This window comes from Mesoplodon bidens, assembly GCF_964165515.1.
Source record: "Mesoplodon bidens genome assembly, chromosome: 8".
Taxonomy (NCBI): Eukaryota; Metazoa; Chordata; class Mammalia; order Artiodactyla; family Ziphiidae; genus Mesoplodon; species Mesoplodon bidens.
Genome location: NC_138165.1, coordinates 84,008,103 through 84,033,229, shown reverse-complemented (window position 1 = coordinate 84,033,229; position 25,127 = coordinate 84,008,103). Strand labels below are relative to the sequence as shown.

At 38.5% G+C, this 25,127-nt stretch overlaps 1 protein-coding gene across 2 annotated transcripts in view; it reads right to left on the bottom strand.

The window, feature by feature from the left end:
• Positions 1-9,514: 9,514 nt before the first annotated feature.
• ADAM23 (ADAM metallopeptidase domain 23) overlaps positions 9,515-25,127 on the bottom strand; it is a gene marked incomplete at its 5' end in the record, with an annotated part of 170,349 nt that continues 154,736 nt past the window's right edge. Inside the window, 2 exons of one of the 2 annotated variants that reach the window (XM_081242184.1) lie at positions 9,515-9,626; positions 17,008-17,098. In XM_081242184.1, coding sequence (XP_081098310.1) covers positions 9,578-9,626; positions 17,008-17,098 — 140 coding nt within the window. In that variant the 3' untranslated portion in view covers positions 9,515-9,577. Of the gene's footprint in view, positions 9,627-17,007; positions 17,099-21,401; positions 21,493-25,127 lie in introns of both variants that reach the window. The other variant, XM_081242185.1, reaches the window with a different exon arrangement.

Genomic DNA, 25,127 nt, shown 5'->3' with positions numbered 1-25,127 from the left:
GCCTACTTTGAGGGCAGTTTTCTTCATTAGGGGAAACCTCCAAAAGGGCCAACAGCTGATGTCTGCCTTCCAGCAGCACTCCCAGCAGATAGAGGAATAAACCCTTTATATAATCTCTTTATTTCTCAAAGCAGATCTGAGCAGTGCATCATGCACCCGCCCAAGGGCACTTTTCTATAAGCTCAGCGGCAGGCTGAGGGCTGTCTCTCAGTGCCCATTTCTAAAGTTTTTCTTTAGTAATAATATGTCTCCACCCCTGTTAAATTTCTAGTCTCCTTTGCAACTAGGTGTGACTAAGTTCCAATTTCTCATAGCATACTTTTCAACTCTCAACTTTCTGTTTTCACAGACACCTGGGTATTTATCAGGCTGATTTGTACTTACAGGTTTATATTTGGACTTTATGACTTTAAAAATAGGTTAGGAAAGCTATTCAAAATTACTTGGCTAATTAGTGACTCGTTTGTCACCACGAAGCCCAGTGTTCGTTTCAGCACTTTTACTTGGTTTCCCTCATCTTGCATGGTAGACTGATAAAAACGAATATTCCTTTTTCTGACCAGACTCTCATAAATACTGAATTTGTTACAACAAGCAAATAAAAAGGCCGCTCGGAAATGGGAACTGAAAAGTAAAAGTGATATATGCAACTGCCAGACTGGTATCCAGAGGAACTGATAGGCCTTCCAAGTCTCCTCCTTTCCTTTGCTTCCTGGAAGGTAGACAGGCTGATGGGAGCTGAAGCAGAGAATTTGTTCCATGAGACGGAAGATGTGTGCTAAGGGTTTCACAGCAAGAAGATGGAGGGTGTGTGGAGCCATCTACTAGCTCTGGATGCCTCATGCGAGAGACAAAAACGTCTATCTTGTTTAAGCTACTGGCCTTTTGGGCTTTGTTATTTCAGCTGAAATTGTACATCTACCTGTTCAATTTGCAACACTTTTCTCCCCATTTCCATATGTCCATAGTTCGTCAGTTATTCAGATACCAGTTCAAACGCTTCCTCATCCAGAGAATCTTGTTGATCTCCCTACACCCCAAAGCAGGAAGTAGTATCTTCCTCTGCTGATCTCCCATGGTAGTTTATCTATTTTTCCTTTACCTAGTGTGACACTTTTATCATAAATGGTCACTCTTGAAATAATGTCATTTGTAGCAACACAGATGGACCTACAGATTATCATACTAAGTTAAGTAAAACAGATAATGATAAACACCATATGGTATCACTTATATGTGGAATCTTAAAAAAATGATACAAATGAACTTATTTACAAAATAGAAACAGACTCACAGACATAGAAAACAAACTTAATGGTTACCAAAGGGGAAAAGGTGGGGAGGGATAAATTAGGAGTTTGGGATTAACATATACACACTACTATATATAAAATAGATAAACAACAGGACCTACTGTATAGCACAGGGAACTATACTCAATATCTTGTAATAACCTATAATGAAAAAGAATCTGAAAAGGAATAGATACATATATATGTATAACTGAATCACTTTGCTGTACAGCTGAAACATTATAAATCAACTATATTTCAATAAAAAAAGAAAAGAAAAGAAATGCTCATTCTTTCCCTATTCTCAGCTTCTGTACTAAACTATAATGTCCAGCATCTGGGTGTCATATTTTCTGACCCAGCATCTGGCAAAGATCTTTTATTTAGTAGATGTTTGTATTATTTGTTGACTCAATGAAGTTTTTTAAAATATAGGATGAAAAGGGACACTCATGTCAATTTTCACTTAGTTTTGTAACAGAAAATGGTTTAACTCAACAGAGGTAACATAAAAATCCCATTTCTTCTCTCACTTGACATCCTACAAATTTGTAAGCTGATTAACACATTCCTTCTCAGGTGGAGTAAATTTTGTAGGAATACATTTTTCACCTTTTCCTTTGGTCTTGCTATTCTCTCTCTCTCTCTCTCTAGTTCTAACAAATGGCCAGAATGTACATTTAGAGAGTGAAGTTATTACAGTACAGATCCTCTAAACTGGGACACTCCCACTCTCTTCTAGTGGCGGCAGCAGTGGTTCCAGTAGTGGTTCCCAGCAGAATCAGCCCACAAACACAGGCAGAAACCTCAGCACTCTAACCAATGGTAGGTATGGCTTAGGAGCCAGGCAGCCACTAAGCTGCTTTAACAAGCATTTAGACACACCTATTTGCCAACATTGGACCAGTTCATCTCCCACAAATGAGCACATCTGAATAAGCTTAGCACATGAAGCACCGCCAAAAGGAAGTAGCTTCAGGCAGGCTGTCTTTGATCCTCTGTGGCTTTGACATCCACATGAAACAGCAGTAAGTTGACATATAAGTGGAAGCTCATGAGAACGCCTCTGTGACCCTTCACACAGCCACCTGCAACCCTGATTAGGGTCAAGGCCATGTCTGCACACTCACTGGAACTATCAGACGATTGCAGGGGCCACACGTGAAAACGTCTCATTATCTGATGCAGAACTTGGGCCCACTAGGGGCCATAGGTTCAATCCTGTGCAAAGACAAGTTCTGTTGGCACTGCCTTTATCCACACAGTGTTTTTGAAATATGAATTGGCTGCGTGATTTAAAAAATAGGAAATTTTAGATACATATCTGGACTTAGGGCTTCTCTAGAAAGATAAATGGGAGGGGCAACCAAGGGTCCAATTTTCCACACGGTGACCATTGGCTGGAGCTGAACAGAGACAGGGTGTATGCTCTCCGGCTCAGCTCAGGCTCCTTCACTCTCTCATCTCCTAGACTGGGTTGTCCTACTCGTCTGGGGAACTGGCTCCTGCAGACGCTAAACCGTTCACCCTTGCTTCACAGCCATTTCACCTACATAGGAAAAGCATTTTAAACCTTCTGAGTACCGTTCATTCACTATCTCTATGGGAGTGACATTGGCTCGGTAGGTAGCGGTAGCGCTGTCTCTTGCTGTAGGGCAGAGGCCTCCCTGATGTCATTTACTGTTTTCAGTTTTCTCCCTGACACCTGGGTCTGAAGAAGCAGGGAGCTTTGCTGTAAGCTCATTTACCTCCTGAGGTTGGAAGCTATTTAAAGCTCCAAAGAGATCTGAAGAACTCTTGATACCCTCCTGATCATTCAGGATGAAGATTTTTCTGTTTTGTTTTGTTTTGCCTTGTTTTTGTAGGACCATTCAATTTACTGGGCCGATTTGGCTTTCAGGGATCATCACAGTCAGTGAACTGAGTGAACTCTATGGGGTCACAAGTGCAGCCTTTGCAGCCACACCAGGGCAAGTGTGTGTGCTCACAAAATCAGCTGGCAAAGGTGCATCAGCAGATCCCAGCAGGACAACTATTTTCAGGTAATGAGGGATCATGGCATTTCCTTTCTCTCCGGAAGTCAGGTACGTGGCCAATAACTTGTTCTAGTCAAGGAGCCAGAGAGGCTAATAGGTTTTTGAAAAGATTGAGGAAGGTTAACCTCCTCTCCAAGCCATAAAAGATGATAAACACTAACTTTGGTGGACCGGAAGTGAAGCTGAACTTGGAAAATGATTTTGACCCCTCATTAACTGAAGGACTTACTAAATGTTGCTTTAAAAGCATTTATGGTTCTTATCCACCCCCTCACGCCAGACTGAGATTAGCCAGAGATTTTTATGCTAAGAAAATATTAGAGGTTTACAGGTCAGGTCAAGAAGCCCTCTATGTCATTAATGACAGCCCCAAATACTAAAGACTGATCCATGATGAGTTCATCAGTGGAAAAATATCTAAAAATATAAGGTTTTGACGGAGAACTTCATAATCATCATCATCACTCAAGCAAAAGAAATCCAGATATCTGAAGCAGAAAACTAGATCTGAATATTACAGGTTATTCTACTCCCATGGCATTTGTAGATGGACTTCCTTCTGTCAACCAAAATGAGCCCTGGTTAAACATAACAATACGTGATCATGGTTTGAAGGTCCAACTACACGGCCTTTCGCTCAAGTGCCACCTCCTCTGTGAAACCCTCCTTGATCTCAAGGGCAGGGATAGAGTCTCCCTCTTCTCTTCTGAGGCACTTAATTACTTAACGTCTATCGGGGCACTTACCACATCGAATTTAAATGTTATATTTAAAAGATTGAGAGCTCAGAGTCATTTGGTCCTTGAGACCTGGCACAATACTGTAGAATTTTTATAGATCAAGTTCAGGAAAGGTAGGAAGGAGAGAATAAGGTGGGGGCTGGGATGGGAGAGAGGGGTTGGTGGGCTAGCAAAATGGAAGGAAACACGTGCCAGGTGGAAGGAAACAGACATTTAGCACTACTTACCCGAAGTGTCTGAGCTCTTCTTCTTGGGTCTTGAAGCATGCTGCTTCCTGTGCCTTGAGTGTTTCCCACTTTATTAGACTAGTGAACTTGTCATCTTTCAAGATAGTTCAACACTAATTTTTGGAAAGCCTTCCTGCATCCCTCTTCCCACATCAGTTCTCTTCTATTCATTTCCTACCTGATTTAGTTTACTTATCACCTTGGGCTCAGAGGTTTTTGATTTTGTGATTTTCAACACGTCTCTCCCTGCTAAATTGTGAACAACTTTAGGCCAAGAATTTTCTTTTGTTCCTTCGAGTCCCAGGAAGAGTTTCTGGCATAGAGGCTTAATAAATGCTTGTCGAATGAATAAATTAATGAGTAGAAATCCCTAACTTTTGTACATTAACCTAAAGGGGGCCTACATTAAATTTGAAAAGTTACTTAGGATCCCATTGTGAGCATATGAATTATCTACCTATTTATTCATATCAAAGTTTTGTGGGTTTTTTTTGTTTTGTTTTTGCTGTACGCGGGCCTCTCACTGTTGTGGCCTCTCCTGTTGCAGAGCACAGGCTCCGGGTGCGCAGGCCCAGCGGCCATGGCCCATGGACCCAGCCGCTCTGCGGCACACGGGATCCCCCCGGACCGGGGCACGAACCTGCGTCCCCTGCATCGGCAGGCGGACTCCCAACCACTGCACCACTAGGGAAGCCCCATATCAAAGTTTTGACTCTAGGGCTGCTGTTCGATTTTCTAGGAAGTTTTTGGTTTCTGGGTCACGTTTCACAGTCAGTTACCAAGGGAGCAAGGAGAGTTCAATACAATGTCAAACTCAAAAAAAGAATGAGAAAAGAAAACATACAAAAATCAGATAATTCCTTTAAAAGTCAAATATGAATTGTACTCTAATGTTCTTTCTTATTTAAAGTATAATATTCATGTTATTTTAAGTGTTTCATATTCCTTTTATTACATGAAATGACATAGAAACAAATGAACTATGGTGAGTGGACATAAAATTTACATAAGACTGTTCAGACCTGGGCAGAAGAGGCTCTTTGAGGGGAACTGTAAGTAGGATGACTATGGGAGGATAAGAATTGATGAAGACTAGAAAGATAAACAAGGGTGAGGCCATGAAAGGCAGCCAACACTTTAAGTCACATTATTAAGTTTGGACTTTATCCTATAGGAAATGACGATGTCCTGCAAACTCTACCAGAGGAATGATGTGGGCAGATTAGGCTCTTTCCGTGTTAGTGCAGTACATACATGTGAGGTACACGTGAGATACATGTGGCTGTTGAGCACACACCAAAGCATGGCACTGGGAGGGAGAGGAAACACTGAGAGACCTTCATGAAGAATGAATATTATTTGATGACCAATTCCATGCAAGGTGTGAGGAAATACCTTCCTTCTTTGAATGTTTCTGATCATACAATTTAGATAACCAAATACTTCTATTTTCTTTTTAGTTTGATTCTAATGGTACCAGGTCAAAAGTGTGGATGCTATGACTAGCCATCCCCTCTTTAAACCCAGAAGAGAGACACTAAAGAAAAAAAAAAAAAGTAATGGTATAATCCTAAGGTGGTTTTTCCCCCGACTTATAAAAAGCAAAGCATTTCCAATAAATCCACTGAAACTGAATCCTAATCAGCAATATATTTATCATTAATCAGAGATTTTATTTTGCTCCATTGGCTGATTAAATTTTTAGTGAGCCTTTGATTAAGAGACCAGTGCTAAAACTCTTGATCGTGCCAGGCGCACAGCCACTTAATCAACAATACAAGAGAACACAGAAAAAGGGTTTAAGAAAAATGATCAAAGTAAAAAGCTACAACACTCAATGTTAACAAAAGTTTTAATATACACTTGACTACAGATGCATACAATGACTACTGAATCTCCATCCATAGACAGCCAACAAGGTATGAATTAATTTATTAACTTCCAACAAAACTTCAGGTTGTGCACTTAAAAAACTGGAAACTATTTAAAAATAAAAATTAACAATGGAAGCAACAATGGCTAAAAAATATGATGGGATTACTTTAAAGAAAGGGTTCAAGTACTGTTTGGAAAGTTCTTCAGACACTAGTCTTTGAGAAGTTTGTGCATTTCCCATCTTTGCATAGTAAAAAAAGAAAAACAGAAACTAAACCCACACACATACCACTTGGTGAAACTCCACAGCTTTATGTGATTCATGTTTTATAACATGCACTTATGTGTACTGCTCATTTATCTAATAGGAGTAGCTCTAATTTGATGGGCTCATGCAGTATCCCAGGGTGAGCAATGAAGTCAGCGCACATCTCTTCATCCATGTGTTATTAATTAATGTAGCAAAAGTAAGCAGGTGAAATGGGAACTTGTCATCACTTAACACTAACTCTTGTTGGGTAACATTAAACAGTAATATCCTTGTGTTTTGAGCTCAAATGAATAAAAAGGCATATTCACACCACAAGAATCAGCAAATGAATCGCATATGCAAGAGAAAATACAACAGAGTTTGAAACTACGTAACCTAATACCATCAAAAATAACTATAATCCACTGTTCACAATTGGTACGGTTGCATTATCTTTCATAGTCATACACAGATAGCTTAAAGCTTGTGTATTTTACATATACACACAAATAATTTAACACTGGGGCATAGGTTTCATTACCTATGAAACTGCCAGTGTAACAAAAAGTTACACTGACATTTGCCATATGTACATCATATTTGGGGACCACTGTGGTCTGATTTAAAACATAACATCGCACATTTACAATGTTATTTGTGAAATGCTCAAAAGTTAACAATAGATTTAACTTGTTTGCACTACCATGGTTTTGTATCTATTAAGTCACCGTGGTGCCTCTGGAACAGCAGTGAAATGTGTATGGTGGACTCAGCAGCAGCTAAGTATCCACTAATGAATAGGACCCAGCAACAGAGAGATATAAACAATGTGGTGACAGGAAGAGATGCCGAGTAATCTGAGTTTCCTCCAAGCTTCCTCTAAGAGCCAATGCCGCTTGGTAGAGGGATACACCCTGTGTCTTATGAAGCCAAGAGTAAGGCTGATAAACCTTGTAGGTAGCCCTGTTAGTATGATATAAACATACAGCTAGTTCTAGAGAAAGACTGCATACCTGTGTAGCACCTAAGACTCAGAAAGCAGTAACAGGATTAAGATGTTAGGTTATGGTTTATTGTAGCATATAGAAATTAAGGTTTCTGCTCTATGATTGTGATACTTCCACAATTAAAGATAACTTGGGGAAAACCCCACTGTTTAAGCAGTACATTTTTAGGACTTAATCCTTTGCAAAGTCCGAGCAAGAGTGGTGAGACTAATGTCATGAATCTCGCTGAAGAGGAATTTAAAGCTCAATCGAGCAACTAATTTGGTTGTCATGAAGAAGTGACTAGTACAATTGGATGTCCTGTTTCTAAAAACAGGACATTAAAGAAGTGTGGGCTCTTTGGGGGCCTTTAGTAAAACTCATCTCTAGAAGGCTGCTCACTGAAAGGATCATGTACAAGTTTTTACATTCAAAACAAAGCTGGGATCAAATTTCTTTATGAACGTATATACATAACACTTGAACAAAAGCTATCTTGACCATAAATGGAAGAAGAGTTCAATGACAGTGAATTAAATTTAGAGGGACCTGGGAACCCAGATTACATCTGCAAATCTGCCGGGAGGGCAAAGAAGGATGTGAATTTGTATATAGTAGAATCCCGTTGTAATCCAGCGCAACATTCCATGGACCCGCCATACACTGTGGGCCAAACAAGGTTTGTTGAAAATACAACACACAGAAGTAAAGCCTATATTAACAATGCTCACAAGAAGGTAAGTGTTGTTTCTGTCCCCATTACCAGCTTTACAGTGGGAATCTACCATATATATTTTGAGGCAGGAAGTTGAAAGCATGAATGAAATATTGACAATAATAGATATGAATAAAATGGAAAGCGTAACTTCTTCCTCAAGCTTTCAACATTTAAAAATTATGTTTTAATTTAAGGCTTTAAGTGTATCCTCCTTTCACATTAAAGACAGGGAAAGAAAATTGTCAGAACCAAAAGCTAAAATCATGAGCTTGGCACTTTTGTGATTAATTTGAGAGGGTGTCTACTTTCTTACATTATATACATATGTTTATAATGACATCAAAAAAAATTTAGAGACTTAGTACATATATTTGCATTTACATCATTTTTATATGTTTTCATATGGGTTATTTTGTTCTTTGTGTCCCCACCCTTTGTTTATTTTTGGTTTCAAGCATTTCATCTCATTCAAGCATTTCATTTCTTAATTGCACCTGTTTTGTGCCCCAAATCCCGGAATCTGTGGCCACATCTGTCTTTTTTTAAGCAAACCTAAGAATCACTGTACAACATGTTACAAGAGAGAAGGACAGAGACAAAAAGAAATAGAGAAAAGAACCCAAAAAGATGGGGAGCAAACAATAAACTCAGATTTACAGAGAACCTTTACAAGAGAAATATTTCAGTACAGACAAGTGAAAATGATGTGTCAAAATCTCTTATTTCCATATTTACATTTATAAAAGAACTATACAATAGCTTCATTGTTCAAATTCCAGCTTCCATTTCCAAAGGATGCTCGGTCCAGGAGAAAAGACAACGGGAAAGTGAATCAACAAGAGCAGGGGTGTGTGAAGCTCCTCGTGGCCTGGTCTAGACTAGGGGGCTGGGGGTCAGGCAGCTTCCATGGGCTCATCTGTCACCTTCACCTTAGGAATTCAGTTGCAGGTTTTGCTGTGGATTGGCTTGCTAGCTGTTTGTTGTATATATGCCATGCAGATTTTACCCTTTGATCTTCATGCCACTGGAGTGTGTCATTGGTAGGAAAAGAAAAAAAAATCATGCCAAACCATTTAGAAGATATTAAGTGCCAATAGGCTGAGGAAAGAAAAAAACATTTGCTATTTTTTTAATGGTTCTTTTATTGCACTTAATTTTTGTTGTTGTGCCTTCTTCCTTTCACTGGAAAAAAAAAAAAGATTCTGAAATCGTTCTTTTTATAACATTGTCTTTTGCTCCCTTTTATTGACAGGTGGTGGGAGGGGGTTCTTTGAAATTATTTCCAAAAAGGACAGTTTTCTTTTACCCCATCCCTGTCACCCCAACTTTAGTTCTGTAGTCATTACCACCCAGTGTTTTTGTTTACAGACTTAATAGTTCCGGCAACGATGCTGCAAGTATGTCATACCCAGAATCCAACAGTGCAAGATGCCATTCATCCAGTGCCGCTGATTCAGATGGGGCCTTGCTGAGTAGGATCGAACCTCCTCTTCTTGACATTTCTTCCAGAGTGCGTCAAAAGAAGATGCAAGCAGAGGGGGAAAATCCACAATATTAATCAGATGGTGATGAGAGAAGGGTAATGATAATGACAGCAATGCTAGTTCCAGAGCAAAGTAATCAACTGGCCCCGAGGCAGATTTTCCCAAATAACTTGAAATTGAAACACAGAACAGCTCACACTTTTGGATGTTGTTACAACTTCCCTGCCAGTGTATACTCATCTATGAATACCAAAAGAAGCTTCAAGTTGTTCACTGTAAATCACAGAAAGCCTCAGCAGCCCAATTTGTCTATTTCAGAAGTAAATGACATGGCTAATTTTAACTAGATGTAAATTATTCTAGGGAGGCTCTCCCACTTAGGGGGCTATTAGCAAAACTAAGAAAAATTCTGCAGGTCTTGTAGCTACTTCCTTCCAGAACTTGAGAGTTCTATATCAGTGGATCAGCCTTTGTCAAAGTGGAAAAAACAAAACAAAACAAAAACACTTTGCTCTACTCAGTTATATCTTGCTGCCTTGGTGGTGTGAGCTCTTACCCTACTCTGGAACAAGCATTTTTTCTTACCTAGAAAGCTTAAAACCTGAGTGCACAGTAAGACAGTACACTCAAGGGAGAATGGACACAGGCTTGGGTTAGTTTAGCAAATGCAGCAGCTTAGCTTAGTTTGAAGTAAGCAAGTTAAAATGCCTTGCTCACGGTGTCCGGTCTCCTAAAAAGAGGTTCCTATGTTTCAAAAGAGAAAAGAAAGAACCAGCAAGACACTACAAGGCAACAACAAAAGTTAGTTGCAACCTCCCCGTGGTCTGGCTTCATGTGGGGCATCAAGCAAGGGGGCTCATGCATTCAGTCTGCACACTGAGCGGGTGCAACCCAGCTGCCACCACGGCATCATGCAAAACTGGAGACCAAGGAGTCCCCAGGATCCCTCATCCCCCTGCCCACTCACTTGGGGCCAGTTGGATACCCTTACAGCCCTAAGTACCAAAAGGATTACAGTATATTCCTCCTCGCCCATGGGTAATTCAAAACAAAAACAATACCAAAGCTCAACATATGTAGAAAGACATCCTGCAAAGTTCTTATTTTTTTCCAAGATGACCACTTTTATGCTTCTCTTTTGAAATAGCAAAAATAAACATCTTTAAAGAAAATCTCCCTTCTCCTTTTTAACGTTTTCATTATGGCATCTTCATTAATGGCTTAAGCATGTGGATCACTGGCTAACATGTAGTGCAAACACTATTTCCAACAGTGCTACTTTTTTCTCTTCACCATTTCCCACCCCTTCAACCCTCTTTTGGGTCAGTATTCTTAAAAGCAGCCATTACTGAAGCTGCCCAGGAAAGAGAGGTGAGAACAAACAGGAAGTCTCCCGTGATGTATCTGTCACTGAGCTAGATTCCTTCAGAGCACAGGACCTGTGTCTCTACCTATGTTTACTGCCCTTGAAGGTAGATGTACAAGGAACCACACGTCCTGTGAGTCAGGTGGGGAAAAACAGGGACTGCTTGACCTTGTGAAATGACCCTGAAGGACTAGGAGCCCTAACCTATTAGATATGTATTGCTGGAACTCATGAGAAATGTTAAACTAATGTCTCCCCAATTAAAAGCGGATGCGGAGGAAAGATCAAGTGTGCTCATGCTACCCATGTAAATGACTATATTGCCCTCATTCAAATTCAGGGAACATCAGATAAATAGCCACGTTTACGGTCATAATGGCAATGTGGTTCTTTTTTTTTTTTTTTTTTTGGCTGCACTGTGCAGCTTGCAGTATCTTAGTTCCCTGACCAAGGATCGAACCCGGGCCCACGGCAGTGAAAGCACTGAGTCCTAACCAGGAATTCCCTGGTTCATTTTTAAATGGAGGTATGAAATTCCATTTCAGCCTGGCATACAGGGAACCTCTAGTGTCCAAAAGCTTGTGCTCCTTTTAAAAGTCAGTTTTTGAAGCTTAGATTGCATTTTTTATACAAAAAATGTTCGACAGTATGACTGGACTCCCAGGGCAGACCAGGAGGCTAAGACACCCTCCTGTCTATGGGAAAATGGACTCTAGAAACTAATGGGGAATTCCAGGACCACGTTTCCTCCACTGGTGTCCCAGCAGGGAGAAAGTGGGGCCCCGTAATGAAGACAGAGAGGGATACTCCTGCAGCAGGCTGACTTTGAGGGCTCCTCAGGGGTAAACTGTAAAACCACTATGGGCTACTGTATGTTGAGAACTGCCTGTCAAGTCTTTTTGTTCTATTTTAATGTGATACACTACTCTCATGCGTAGGTGCTTGCTGCTTTTCTTCCACAAGTCTTTCCTCTGAGTACCTCTACCCACTAGATTCTGAAGACAGCTCACTTTTTCATCATAACCTGCAAGGCATTTCTGGATCATTATAAAATATTAGTGTAATCCATAAACCCTGCATTGACCCAGTTTTCATCCATTTTTGCTACTTCTGAAAAACCTGTACTTTTGTCTACTATATATTATACTACATATACATCTATACAAAATTTTTAAAAAGCACTTCAGGTAACAATAACCATCTTGGGATTGCAAAGTCTTAGGTCTTCTTTTAAGGGTATGTCTATCCATCACTAAGACCTTCTTTTCTTTCCATGATGAGACATCACCTGCCCACCAAGAACCCTTTGCCCAACCCCGCCTCCTTGGTCACCTTAGACTGAGTTCCCTTCCCCAGGGGGTTGAGTCAGGGAGCTGAACTGGGTCTTTCTGGCCAACCCAACACCACCACCACCTGTGAGGTCTGAGTGAGAAAGTGCCTAACCCAGGAGTCGCAGGTACTAGAGGAATCAGGCTCCTTATTTTGCACTGGGATACGGTCATGGAATTCAGATAAATGGCAATCTGGTTATCCTCCTCATGGAAAGACTACCTAAAATTGATCCCATTTCCTAACTCTATAAAAATGAAAAGCAAAAAAAAGAAAAAAGGACATTTGCTTTTTTGAGAAAATGTAATTAGCAATATTAAGTTCCTTTCAAATTTCATCCAATGTGACATTCAAACAATTCAGTTAACTTTCCTTGTGATAATCCAGATATGGCCCTTTAAATTTCATTTATTGCAAGCACCTAAACAGTCTTTTCTTTAGCACTTTCAATGACAAGGAACACAAGCCAAACAGAATCTCCTAGAGTTCAAGTCAGGCTCAGTAAGGACTTGTATCCCAAGTAACTTCTCATAGAGAGGAAACCACATATGTAATTCCACAGACTTATTAAATTAACACTTTTAATGTCAGGAGGAGCTCTGCCAGGCTAGGACGGCCACTCCTGCCACCAAATCCCATGCAGAGAGCAAGCAGTGGAATAATGGGACATGGCACGTCTTCCACAGACTGAGATTATAATATGGTTGGAAGAACTCAATATTCATCCTAAAATCTTGTGATATGAATTGTCAACAAACTATGGCATCATCTATTACCTCCAAGTTCTTTTCCTACCATCACCTAGAATTCCTCTTTTCTACTACCATTGTCTATGATGTTGATATACTTTATGTGCATATAAATGACCATATTGTTCACACCAAAATTCCTGTCTTCAAATTTAAGGAATTCAGCTAAAAAGCCATATCTAGGTTAATAACAGCAATTCTGTTCATTTTTAGATGGAGAGAGGCAATTTTCTTTTTATATATTTGTCACTTTTCCTAAGCTTTAGAGAATGATCCTAAATGCTACTAAAACGATCCTTCATTTTCTCGATTTTTTCCAAAGTCCAGGGAAAGCAACAGCTCTAATAACCTCGTGGAGCAGCATTATTATTCAGCACTGGATAGGGGCCAAGAGTCTCTGGGAGTCAACCAGGACAGAGGTCTGCAATCTTCCGCAGCACAATTCGTAGCTTTATTTAGTGTGTGTAGGGATGGAGAGAAAAAAAGAGCATGGGGTGACTGTAAATCGAGGCAGATGTGGTGGAAAGTTGGACAAATTGGTGTGCCAAGGGCCTATGTTCAGTTTTCACAGGATTTCTCAGAGAAAAATCCTGACACCCCCAAAGACTGAGAGTTCATAGACTGAATTATCCCTTAGCCACCTTCATACTTGGAATATGCAATTAACTGAAGTTACTAAGGTATGCCTACCACATTATCCAATACATCAGAATATTAAAAAAAAAATTACCTACCAAATGAAGCATTTTTTTTCTTTTTAAGAGTTTCACAACCTTGCTCATGCAAGTCTTACTTACGTTAACCAAAACTTTCAGCCTCTACTATTCTGCTAAAAAGAAGTAATCTAAATTCATATTATTTTTTTGACCACAGCAATCTTGACAAAGCTTCATTATCACTTTACACACACAAATATGTACACACTCACACATGCATGTACACTCACATATGCTTATGCTTCTACCACCTGTTTCAGGGGAAATATGGTTTAAAAAAAGAACCATAAAGAACGGCAGACAGTGTCAGGAGTCAGAGCACAGCTGTATTTCTCATGCATACTCTAACAGATTATGTTTGGTGTGATACTTCCTCCACATCTATGTTACTCAGTGTTATACCTAAAGGAATGTGACATTAGGAGAAAGCAGTACTTCCCCTGAGCAGTTAATATATTTTCCTTTAATCTAAAAGTTTATGTACCCTCAGATTCTTCAGGCTACTTTGCCAATTTCCCGTCTAGTCATAAAAGCCCATTTCAGGAGGGATTTTCAATAAAGGTATTTAGAGCAATCCTTTTCAAAAACTGTTTTCAACTTCTGATTCTAAAGAAAGCTCTTTTGTATCTACACTGAACTCAATGAAAAAACTCGAAGTTTCAGTTCAACTAGCAAAAAAATATACTTCCATATCACCTCTAGACTAATCATCTCCAAAACTGTCCAAATGGTGGGAAAACCTAAGCTTTATCATTCAGCACCCAAAGCTTTTTATTGCAAGGGGTAAGCAGTTATTTAAAGTTTAATACAAACCACATGGTTACTCTTAAAATCTAAAGATCTAAACTCTGAAAATATAAAGCTCCTCATGGAGCAACCAATAGCACAAAGAATAGCAGCTTCTCCGAATTTAAACGGCTAAAGTGACACGTTCAAGAATTCTGCCTTCATTTTTTTCTTTGTTTCAGGGCATGCAAATATTTACTTCGCACTATTGTGTGCCTCCTACAATGTTTTCCTATAAGGGTCATAGGGATGGGAAGGGGTATTGACACAGCCCAGCCATACACGTGTCTGCACAGCATCCCCACAAAGGCTGTTTTTCTCACCTAAGTATCCATTTCTCCCCCTCTTTGTGTGTGTGTGTGTGTGTTCTTCTGATGATTAGACATCTCTCTCAGATATAAATAAACTGTACGGGCCTAATCCACTTATATACACAGTGATAAAGGCTTTTTTGTTTTTCCCCAAAGAAACATGCAATTCAAGCTGTGAGCTATAGGCCAGGCCACTGTTTTGAGGTCCTGCTACAGAACAGCGCTCTTATCTCCAAATGCTGAAGTGGTACACCTGTCACTGCATGTGGCTGGATGGCAAAGATGCCCAGGAGACTCTTCTCCAGGCCTTTGAAACTGAGGTTTCCTAACACTAAGGAGGCATGAGCCAAATTTATTTTTCTTGAGGCACATTTATGAAAAAGTTCAAAGGAGCATTCTAGAATGAGAACAGATCATGGAACTATGGCAACGTACAATGACAGTTTTACAGTAATGAGACTGAAAAGTTTTTGCTGGAATTAGGTCAGCCCAAACAAACATATATTCTTTTGTTAGGTACCATGTGAGAGACTCACCATCTGGGCAATATTTTGTTAATACCATACAAGAAATTTAAACAGGACTTGCTTACTTTGTGTGTGTGTGTTTTTCAAAGCATTTTGATGCCAAAATTACTGTTTCACCAAACAAGTTCAAGTTTATAAATATCTCTGTAGAAAAGAAGTCTCATCTGATAACACCTTTCCAACTTGAAGTCACTCAAAACCTTGTAGGCTTATGCATTAAATCTTAATATAATAACAAAATTAGCAGAAAATGTTTAATTTATTTAAATCATCTATTGGTTTGTTTTTCTTTCATAATCAGTTTATAATAATAATATTTTACCTGGTTCAAATATATTGAATTCAGAATTCCAAACATAAAATAGAATAAAGTTCATAATTAAGGCAATTATTCAGATAATTCAAGGTCAAAAACTTCCTTGTTAAATAACGAGATGGAGGCAAAGTGGGTTTTGAATTTGGGTAATGGTCTTAGTTCCTGCTTAAATTTGTTTCCCTAGATCTAATTGAAACTGAATTGATCACAGGGAGTGTTTGGCACAGGAGGTCTTATCTACAAAACACAATAATCAAGTCATCACAGCACAAAAAGGTATAAAAGGCAATTATCCGGGCTTCCCTGGTGGCGCAGTGGTTGAGAGAGTCCGCCTGCCGATGCAGGGGACACGGGCTCGTGCTCCGGTCCGGGAGGATCCCACATGCCGCGGAGTGGCTGGGCCCGTGAGCTATGGCCACTGAGCCTGCGCGTCCGGAGCCTGTGCTCCGCAACGGGAGAGGCCACAGCAGTGAGAGGCCCACGTACAGCAAAAAAAAGAAAAAAAAAAAAAAAAAAAGGCAATTATCCAATGAATCCAAGGTATGGAAACATCCAAACTGGATAAATAAGGTCCAAAAATTTGAGCCACAATTAAGGTTTGTTTGTGATTATCTGGTGTGTCTATTTAAACAAACTTACTTCAGTGATCAATGTACAATCCAAACTGAAAGGTCACATGAAAACACAAAGGCCTACCAGTCATGTCAATATTAACAATTCATTAGAAAATAGTAAGTGTCACAAAGCCACAGACTTCAAATTCCAATGAGAAACCAATTCAGTAGGTTAGGGAATTAATAAAACTATTTTTTTAAATCTGTTTTTATAAAATAATGAAGCTTTTCAAATCACAAAGCTATACATGTTACATGTGAAAAATAAGAACCAAATGGTTACTTAGGTTGTGAAAATTTCAAAATGTCAATGGCATATACACCAGTTTTAAACAGATACAAGGAACTTATATCCACTTATTTCCAATGACGTAGTTTCGATTATCTGCATATAAATAAATGTTTCTCAGGATGCTTGCTCCTAAAAGTTCTTTTATCAAAGAACTTCTCCTTTAAGCAGTGCACGTGAATGCCTTCTACATTTCATGTTTTCCCACTTGCCTGAAGATGATATTTGAGGTTCCATGTTTCTTCTTTTCTGACCCATTTCTGAACAAAAATATTTATTTTTAGCAGTTTTACCATTAAAACTCGAAATCTGGTAGCAGGAACTCAAAACTTAGTTATGTAAGCAGAAAAGAGAAGTGCCAGAGCCACTGAGAAGAAGACATGCGGCATTGCTTACTTAAATCCCCATCCTGTGCCCCCAAGGACAATAGCTGCTACCAGGATGGCACCAGCGATGGAGCCTATTATGAGGTTGGTGGCACTAGGACCTGTGACAAAGGATCATGGGAAGAAAGTCATATGAGCCGACCACTTTCATTACCACCAGGGACAGGCAGATAAACGGTTTCAGGAAGTAAGTCCCCTGCATAAAAGATCGCTAAACACTTAAATCGCCTTTATTTATAGACAGCTACTGCTTGGATTCATCTACCTGGAAATCTAAAGTTTCCGCACCACTGACAGAATAATTCATTCCATTCACCTTTTTCAGAATTTGAAGCAAATTATGGATGCCCAATTGCTGCCGTTGCCCATCTTTCTTCGCCTCCCCTTTCCCAGTTATCATGAATCAAACAAGTAAAAGAGTGAATAAAGAACACGACTGCGTTAGAATTCATTCAATCTGACTGGCAAATGAGGGCATGAAAAGAAGGAAAACTATTCCACTGAAATGCTCTTTCAAGCAGCACACAAAGTTGTCTGAATGCTAATTTTTTTATCCCCCCGTTGGAGACAGTTAAAATTTAGAAGTCGGAAGGGGGGTATCAATAAATAAATAGAAACTTTGAAGCTCTCAAAGAGCTTCACTGTACAGACCTATACAGTGTTTACACAGCAACATGGGGTTCCAAAGACAAGATATAAAGGAAGCATAAAATTCATTTGGGTAATTCTGTAGAAATGGGAAAAAGATTCCTTAGGTTCGACTGAATCAATCTTCAATTTTCCAGTTATTGCTAAGAGAAATCTGAGGCTTAGAGATAGTAAAAAAAAAAAAAAAAAAAAAAGAGAGAGAGAGAGAGAGTCAGAAAGACAGCAAGAAAGAAAATGCAAGCTGGAGCTTCTATCAGTTGTTTTAGAGTTGAAACATACAGTAAGTCCTCTCCACCCACATGGAAAACACTTTAGCTCACTATTTTTAAATGTAAGAAATGCTAACTTCAGCAAATGAATTATTCTAAGTATCACAACCTCCAGGATGCTAATATGCAGGTCCAGTGCTCCTAACGGCAAGCCACTTCCAGTCCTAACTATACATCTCTGTTCCAGAAGTCACGAGGCCAATTTTCATAGTTCCCCTAAAATCCTGAGTTTGTGTATACATTCATTTCTGTGTACAAAATTCTCTTTTCTGCTCACATCAGTGCCCTCAACTGTGTACATAAATGGATGCCACTTTTAGCAGCACCAAAATTGTGTGCATTATATGTTTTTACTCGGAGACCACCCAGTGCTGTGGGCATGAGTGGGGAGGTGGAGGATGAGTGAGTCTGGGGGACAATGGGAGGCTGGGGGATGTGGTCTTCACAAGCTCCTGGGCTGTGACACGCTCGTAAGACTAACCAATGAGGTTCTACAGAACACAAATCTCAGTGGCCTGTAGAGGCACACTGAAAATAATAAATAATAATGAGTGCAGGAAAAGCAGATTACCTACTGTATATTGAGCACTTACTACATGCCGGGTGCAGTTCTAAGCTCTTGACAGATATTATTTCATTTGATCCTCACAAAAACCTTACGAGATAGGAACTATGATTATCCCTGCTGAATAGATGAAGAAACAGAGGCTTCTAGAAGTTAATAAGTGACAGAGGCAAAATCTGAACACAAATTTGTCTGACTCTCAAGCTTATGCTACAAATTGAGGGTTAGCGAACTACAGACCACAGGCCAAATATGCCCCCGATGCTTTTTTTGACAAAGAAATTTTATTGGAACACAGCCACGTTCATTGGTTTACATACTGTTTATGGCTGCTTTCATGCAGAGACAGCAGAGGTACACACAAGGCTATGACAGACACCCTGCGGCCTGCAAAGCCAAAACAGTTTACTATCTTTAAGATTGCTAACCATTAATTTCCTCCCCACATTTTTTTCTGCTCTTGTTCTTTTTTTTTTTTATTGGAGTATGGTTGATTAACAATGTTGTGTTAGTTTCAGGTGTACAGCAAAGTGATTCAGTTATACATATACATGTATCTATTCTTTTTCAAACTGTTTTCCCAATTAGATTGTTACAGAATATTGAGCAGACGTCCTTGGGCTATACAGTAGGTCCTTGTTGGTTATCTATTTTAAATATAGCAGTGTGTATATGTCAATCCCAAACTCCCACATTTTAATAAGGAATCAAATCTTGAAACAAACTTTCAAAACACTTGTATGGCCATCTACGTTCTGTATGCTTTAGAAATGATTTGTACTTTACCAGCTCAGAAAGCATAGGTTGGGGTTAGAATCAATACATAATCCATGAGAAATGATTCCTGATTTATAATTATAAACTAAGGAGTAGAAAAGTAAAGGCAAAAATCCCAAACAAAACCAAAAAAAAAAAAAAGGCTCTGTGTAACCCTCAGTGACTAAATGAACATTAATACTATATCATACTATGTGGATTTTATTTTTAAAAAGCTATATTTCTGTTTTTAGCAATTATGGCCAAATTTAGAATTTGAAGGGAAAAAACAGTAAACTAATAGACAAAAAGCGTGCAGAAACCAAGTTAAATAAATAAATCTATTTTAAAGAAAAATATATATGCTTATACGGACTTACCTGTCACAACCAGAAATAGCCACAAACTAACAACAGTGGAAGGGTAGATGAAACAAAAGTTGGTAACAAAGACTATACCTTACAGCAAAGGCCTTGGATTTTGCCCAGCTCTAAATTTTTCCAAGGGAAATTTATTAAGATTCATCCCTTCTGTTAGTACATTTCAGTTATGGCCAATAAATAATATAAAATGATATAAAAATGGAATTTATATACTATAAAATAATACAAAAAATGGAATTGGGATGATTTTTTAGAAAACTACCTTTCTTCAAGGAGGAATTTCACGTAAATGTATATAGAATTTCTCCTGGAAAAGGAATGTTGCATCTGTATATAATCCAGTTAACAGACCCAAAGTGAAATTTTACAGGACAAAGTTCTTGTTTTCTCTAAATATTTTACCTCTGTCATATACAAGTAAGTAAGGAGAAATAAAATATTTATTTTCTAACAAGTAAAGAGAAATAAAATATCTTTTCCAGTATTTTAGCTTCCCTTGGGTTAATTAGCTTCACAGTCCATACAGATGGGATGTGAGTTAGAAGATCCCAGTCTAGTCAAAGCCCTTCAGTCAAGGGAAGAGAAAGCTTAGGTAATCTTCAACACAAAGTGAGACCTCTGGACTCCCTCCTCTCTCAATGCTATTTTGGTGCCGAGGTCTCCCAGACCCATACTGTACTGTGTGCAGCAACTAATGGGACTAAGGAGGAATGTGTGTGATGTTAGCAACAAGCCCGTGGTTTGGGGAGGTTGAATAGAGTTTATCTGGTGTTTCCTTAAGATACTAGGAAATCATTCCTGGGCCACTGGGGAGTGTTACCACCACTACACTGAATAGAAAAGACAGCATGTGTGGGGTGTTTCTGTTATTTGTAAATGCTCTCTCTGTAATTAGAGGGGGAAAAAATCAGGATAATCTTTTAGTCTACAGATTGGCAATCTCATAAAAGCAATATCCCATGGAGAAATGACAGCTATTGTGAGGATGTGGATCAAGTACAGAGCAACCTAAATTAAAGCACCAATGAGGAGAGCTGTACTTCTGTGTAGGACAAGTGGCACACAATGTATTTATTTATACACTGGTTATTTTTAAGACAAACCCATCAGATAATTTGCAACTGTTCACTTAAGGTTTGCACTAAATATCTTCCCTTTCTTAAGGCTCCTTGCTTCCAAATATTTATGTAAACTTCTGATTTGAATGATTAACCTATTCTATAAGAAGAAAATAAAGGCAATATCCTAAATATCTGTTTTTAAAAAAAAAAATTAAGCTGAAGCCTCCTGTATCACTCTAAATAAATGGAGGAAATATTAGTGGCTACATTTGGATTATCTTTAAAAGGAGCTACAATTGTTGATAAATAATTCCTAGCTGTATACGTGGATCTAATTGACTGGTGAAGATTAAACTTGTTATAAGAACCCTAACAAACTCTCAAATAAAAGCATTTTTGTCAATAGTTTGTCCAAAAAAATCTGTATCTTAAAATTACTTTTACAAATGGAGGAGCAATGGAAGCCTTTGGACCATTGCCTTAATTGTGAAGACATCATAAGCACCCCAATATTATTTTATGCCCCACATTGTTCCAGACAGGAGAAGGTTCTCCACGGCACGAGAAAACCACAGGACACATACACATCCAAATCACACGACAAGGGGCACTGCCACGGGGAACACAGCAATGAGACAACACGTGGGGGAGTCAGATGCCAAGGGTCAGCCCACACGCCAGGAACCAAACAGAAACACTCGGAAACGCAGAAAGATGCTTACTCTATTCCCCACCCTGTGCCTCCAAAAATCACCCCCAGGGCCAGAATGGTGCCGGCCACGGCACCTATTAGCCTGCTTGTGGCCATGTTCGCTGTGTGGAGGGAAAACGGAGATTTTTTTTAACAAAGGAAATTAATTACACACTGATTTCATTAACATACATATAATCCGTTCAGGAAATGCTTTGAAAGTCAGTTAAAGATTGAGATCTTTGCTTTAAGATTTGAAATTAAGATCTACATACACATTGCAAATATTTGAGGATGATTTTGAATTTATGTTCAAATTCCACAAATGCTACTTAAAAACATAATCTTTTATAAATACTTTAAACATGTAAATAATCCAATTTGAGTTATAGGTCCTACACGGAGTGAGATAAAATTAAAATGTAATTTTAATTGCATAACAGCAAAACTGTATTTTGGTTATGAAAGTAATAAACCATTACTATGCTTTTTATAAACTTCTCAAACCACGAAATATGCCTAAGAAGCTATATCTTTTTTAAAATTCAGATCTTATTCAAATTTTGTGAAAATCCTTACAAATTTAAAACAGAATATATTTCAAATGAACCAAATTTTTACCTGGAAAGTGACTTTATCTGGAAAAGTGTATCTCAAATAACCTGCAATGTTTGGGACACACATTGCATTGGGACATTTAGTTTTTGTTTATAGTCTCCAGTGTATAAACTACACACTGAGAGAAAGTTAGGGTCTCCGGGAAACTGTCTTAATTGCTTCAAACCATGCAGTAGCGGGTGGCTGAGGGGAGACACTCCATCCCCGCACATCACGACTTCTGTGAATAGCTTTGGCATGTTGCAAAATGGGCCTGGAATGAGCACAGGTCCCCAGCGTTCTCTGCATGGGCAAGATGAAGTTTAGCGTTGAAGGAGGAAGGCAGGTTATTCAGGGTTGAACGTGTCTGTGCGGCTGTGACTATACATGCAAACCTGTGGACAAAAATGCACTTTAACTCACATTTCTATGTGAATCAAAAGTACTGGCTTCAATCACTTTACCAATTAAGACCGAAATTAGCTTCCACAAGGCTGCATTCACACAGATTGTGTATTATGGGAAACAAAGAACTATGACTCGAAGTCACAATTTTTTAAGGCTTAATATTGGGCTTGTTAACATTTTGAGCTAAATATTCTCCCAAAGAAGAGAGAGGACCTTGGTGAGCAACTGTGCAATTGCTTCATTTTATCACAGAGCAAATAATCTGAGTGAGAGATTCTAGTTTTATCATTAACTAAGCACAACCTGAGTTGTTCTTAAAATAACAAAAAAGATGGGGGACACAACAGAAAACAGAGAAAGTCTATGGAGATCATTGAGGGGAAAAGAAAGAAGACCAACATATAAGGTGGTGGCAATGTTTTCCAAATATGACTGTATATTGTAATTCAAAATAACCTAACTGATGGCTCAGATTTCCAAATTATGGAGGTAAATATTGGGATGAAGGGTATTCTAGATCGAGTGCCTTATTTTTTCTTTTTTTGACTCCTGAGAAAATCATTGCTTTCAGAATACTAAATTAACCAGGATACATCATGTTATCATTTTTTTTTCTTTTTTTGCTTAAGTTTTAGGCATTGGCCCTCAGACCCAAAGTACGTGAGAGTACTATTACCCCGTTAATTCTTATATAAGCTCTATGTGCTAAGTTACAGGAAACACACACACATCTCTGTAAAACATAATGATAAATGAATATTTGTTATCTTTATAGTAACTGTATGAATGATGACTAAAAATAGCTATTTTAAAAGGCTTTTTGTATTTCCTATGGATGTAATTTCTCACTGCAGAACCGAGAGAATTAGGCAATCAATCATGCAGGTGTTAGAAACAACCAGAGGACTAAGACTTCTACAGATGCTTCAAATATGTATTCAAGATAAACAGATATAGTCTTTAATCTCCCCTGAGCAAGAACAATTATCTCCAATTCTTAACTGATGAGTAGTCAACACCAAAGCAACATAAAAGTAAGTGGAAAAATAGCTTTTTCAAAGGTATCCTCTCCCATCTTTGCTCTCCTTCCCTCTCACTACTTTTAATGGTGGTATACTAAAAATATATGTAAAATCCATTTGAGTCTTTATCATGATACTTGACAGGATTATCTCTTTCAGTAGGTAGTGACTCAACGTGTTTTCAAACTGGCATGAATTCACTGAGTGGCTCACAGGTGGGTGGATTTGTACAGGGGAAAATATTCAGAAACCAAGGCCTCAGCTGCTCTTCACAGCTACAAAGAATTTATCTTCTCATTGAAAAAAAATTCCTTGGATCTTTAGGGGCCTATGATCTAGTTTCACTTCTGTAATAATTTATTTATTATGTAACTGTATTTGTTCATTGACTCACTCATTTGTTATCTACCAAGTGCCTTTTTTTTGGTTCCAGAAAATACGGTGTAAGAGTAAGGGAGCAAAGAACAGAGTTTGGTTAAAGATTAAGTATAGTATTTATTTCTAATCTTAAATTTTAACAAGATAATAAATCTCTGCAGAAAGAACTTTGGTGCACAGAGTACAAATGATGGCTTTGATGCCTCCTGCCTTTGAAGTATTAAAGGATGCAGGATTATAGTCTCTTTTGGTTCATTGGAATCACATAGATGAAATAATGCAGCTTTTTGTTTCAGAAAGTCTCTAAAAGTAAGAAAAGAAAAAAGCCAATCGCTCAGTTTCAAAAACGCAATTTCAAAGTGTCTGAAGCATGACTAGTCTGTGGAAGAATTCTACGTATAAAGTAGAAATTCCTAAGAAAAGGAAAAATTTCATAGTTTGTATCTTGATATTATATATGTCTCAAAAATTCTACCTCTTATCACATATGATAGCAGGGACCAAGATTAAAAATAATAATAATAATCCAGCAAACAACAGAAAGAGGAAAACAAAAATGAAAACATACTGCTAAATGTTAATAATATAATGTTTCCTTTGACAAGCAATGGATCAGCTAATAAGCTTAATCATTACCTGTTTATTTTTTTCACCCTTTCTACTTAGTACTGCTATGAAAACTAGCAGCATAACTTAACACCCAGCTTTAACTCAGGCTGTGTGCAATAACAGAAAGAAAACATTGGGCTGAAGATCAGGTGATCTACGTTTTATTGTTGGCTCTGCACCAAACTAGCTGTTAACCTTGTTAATTTAGTTTTCTCATTTTTAAAACAATGGGTCTGAACTGAATTGCCACTAAGGTCCTTCCATCTCTGATCCGATGACTATCGTCATGATGAAAGGGTCTGATCAAAGCTTCCCAGGACCGTTCTTTGCCCTTATATATATCAATGAAAACATCTGATATGTTCCAGTTTCTTCTTTCCTCCTACAATGGTGCTGCAAACCAACCAGTGAGAAAAGTTCCATTGTATTTCATAATAAGCACTGCGCAACGATGCCTACACATTACAAAAATTACTGGTACTTGACGTGGCTCTCCTTACAGCAGGTGGAAATTCTAGGTCTTCTAAACAGAGTTCAAACATATTTTACCTTTGTAGAACAAACCAAAATAATTTCTTTCAGGGAGTTCAGTGGAAACAGGTTGGGAGAAGAGGGACCCAGAAAAGTCTTCATATGTAAAATGAATGAAAATGTAGAAAACATGAGTGAAGTAATATGTGATAAAAAATCTTTTTTAAAAAATCCTCGCCCACATGGTTTTTGCATTGAGATCCTATTTCTTG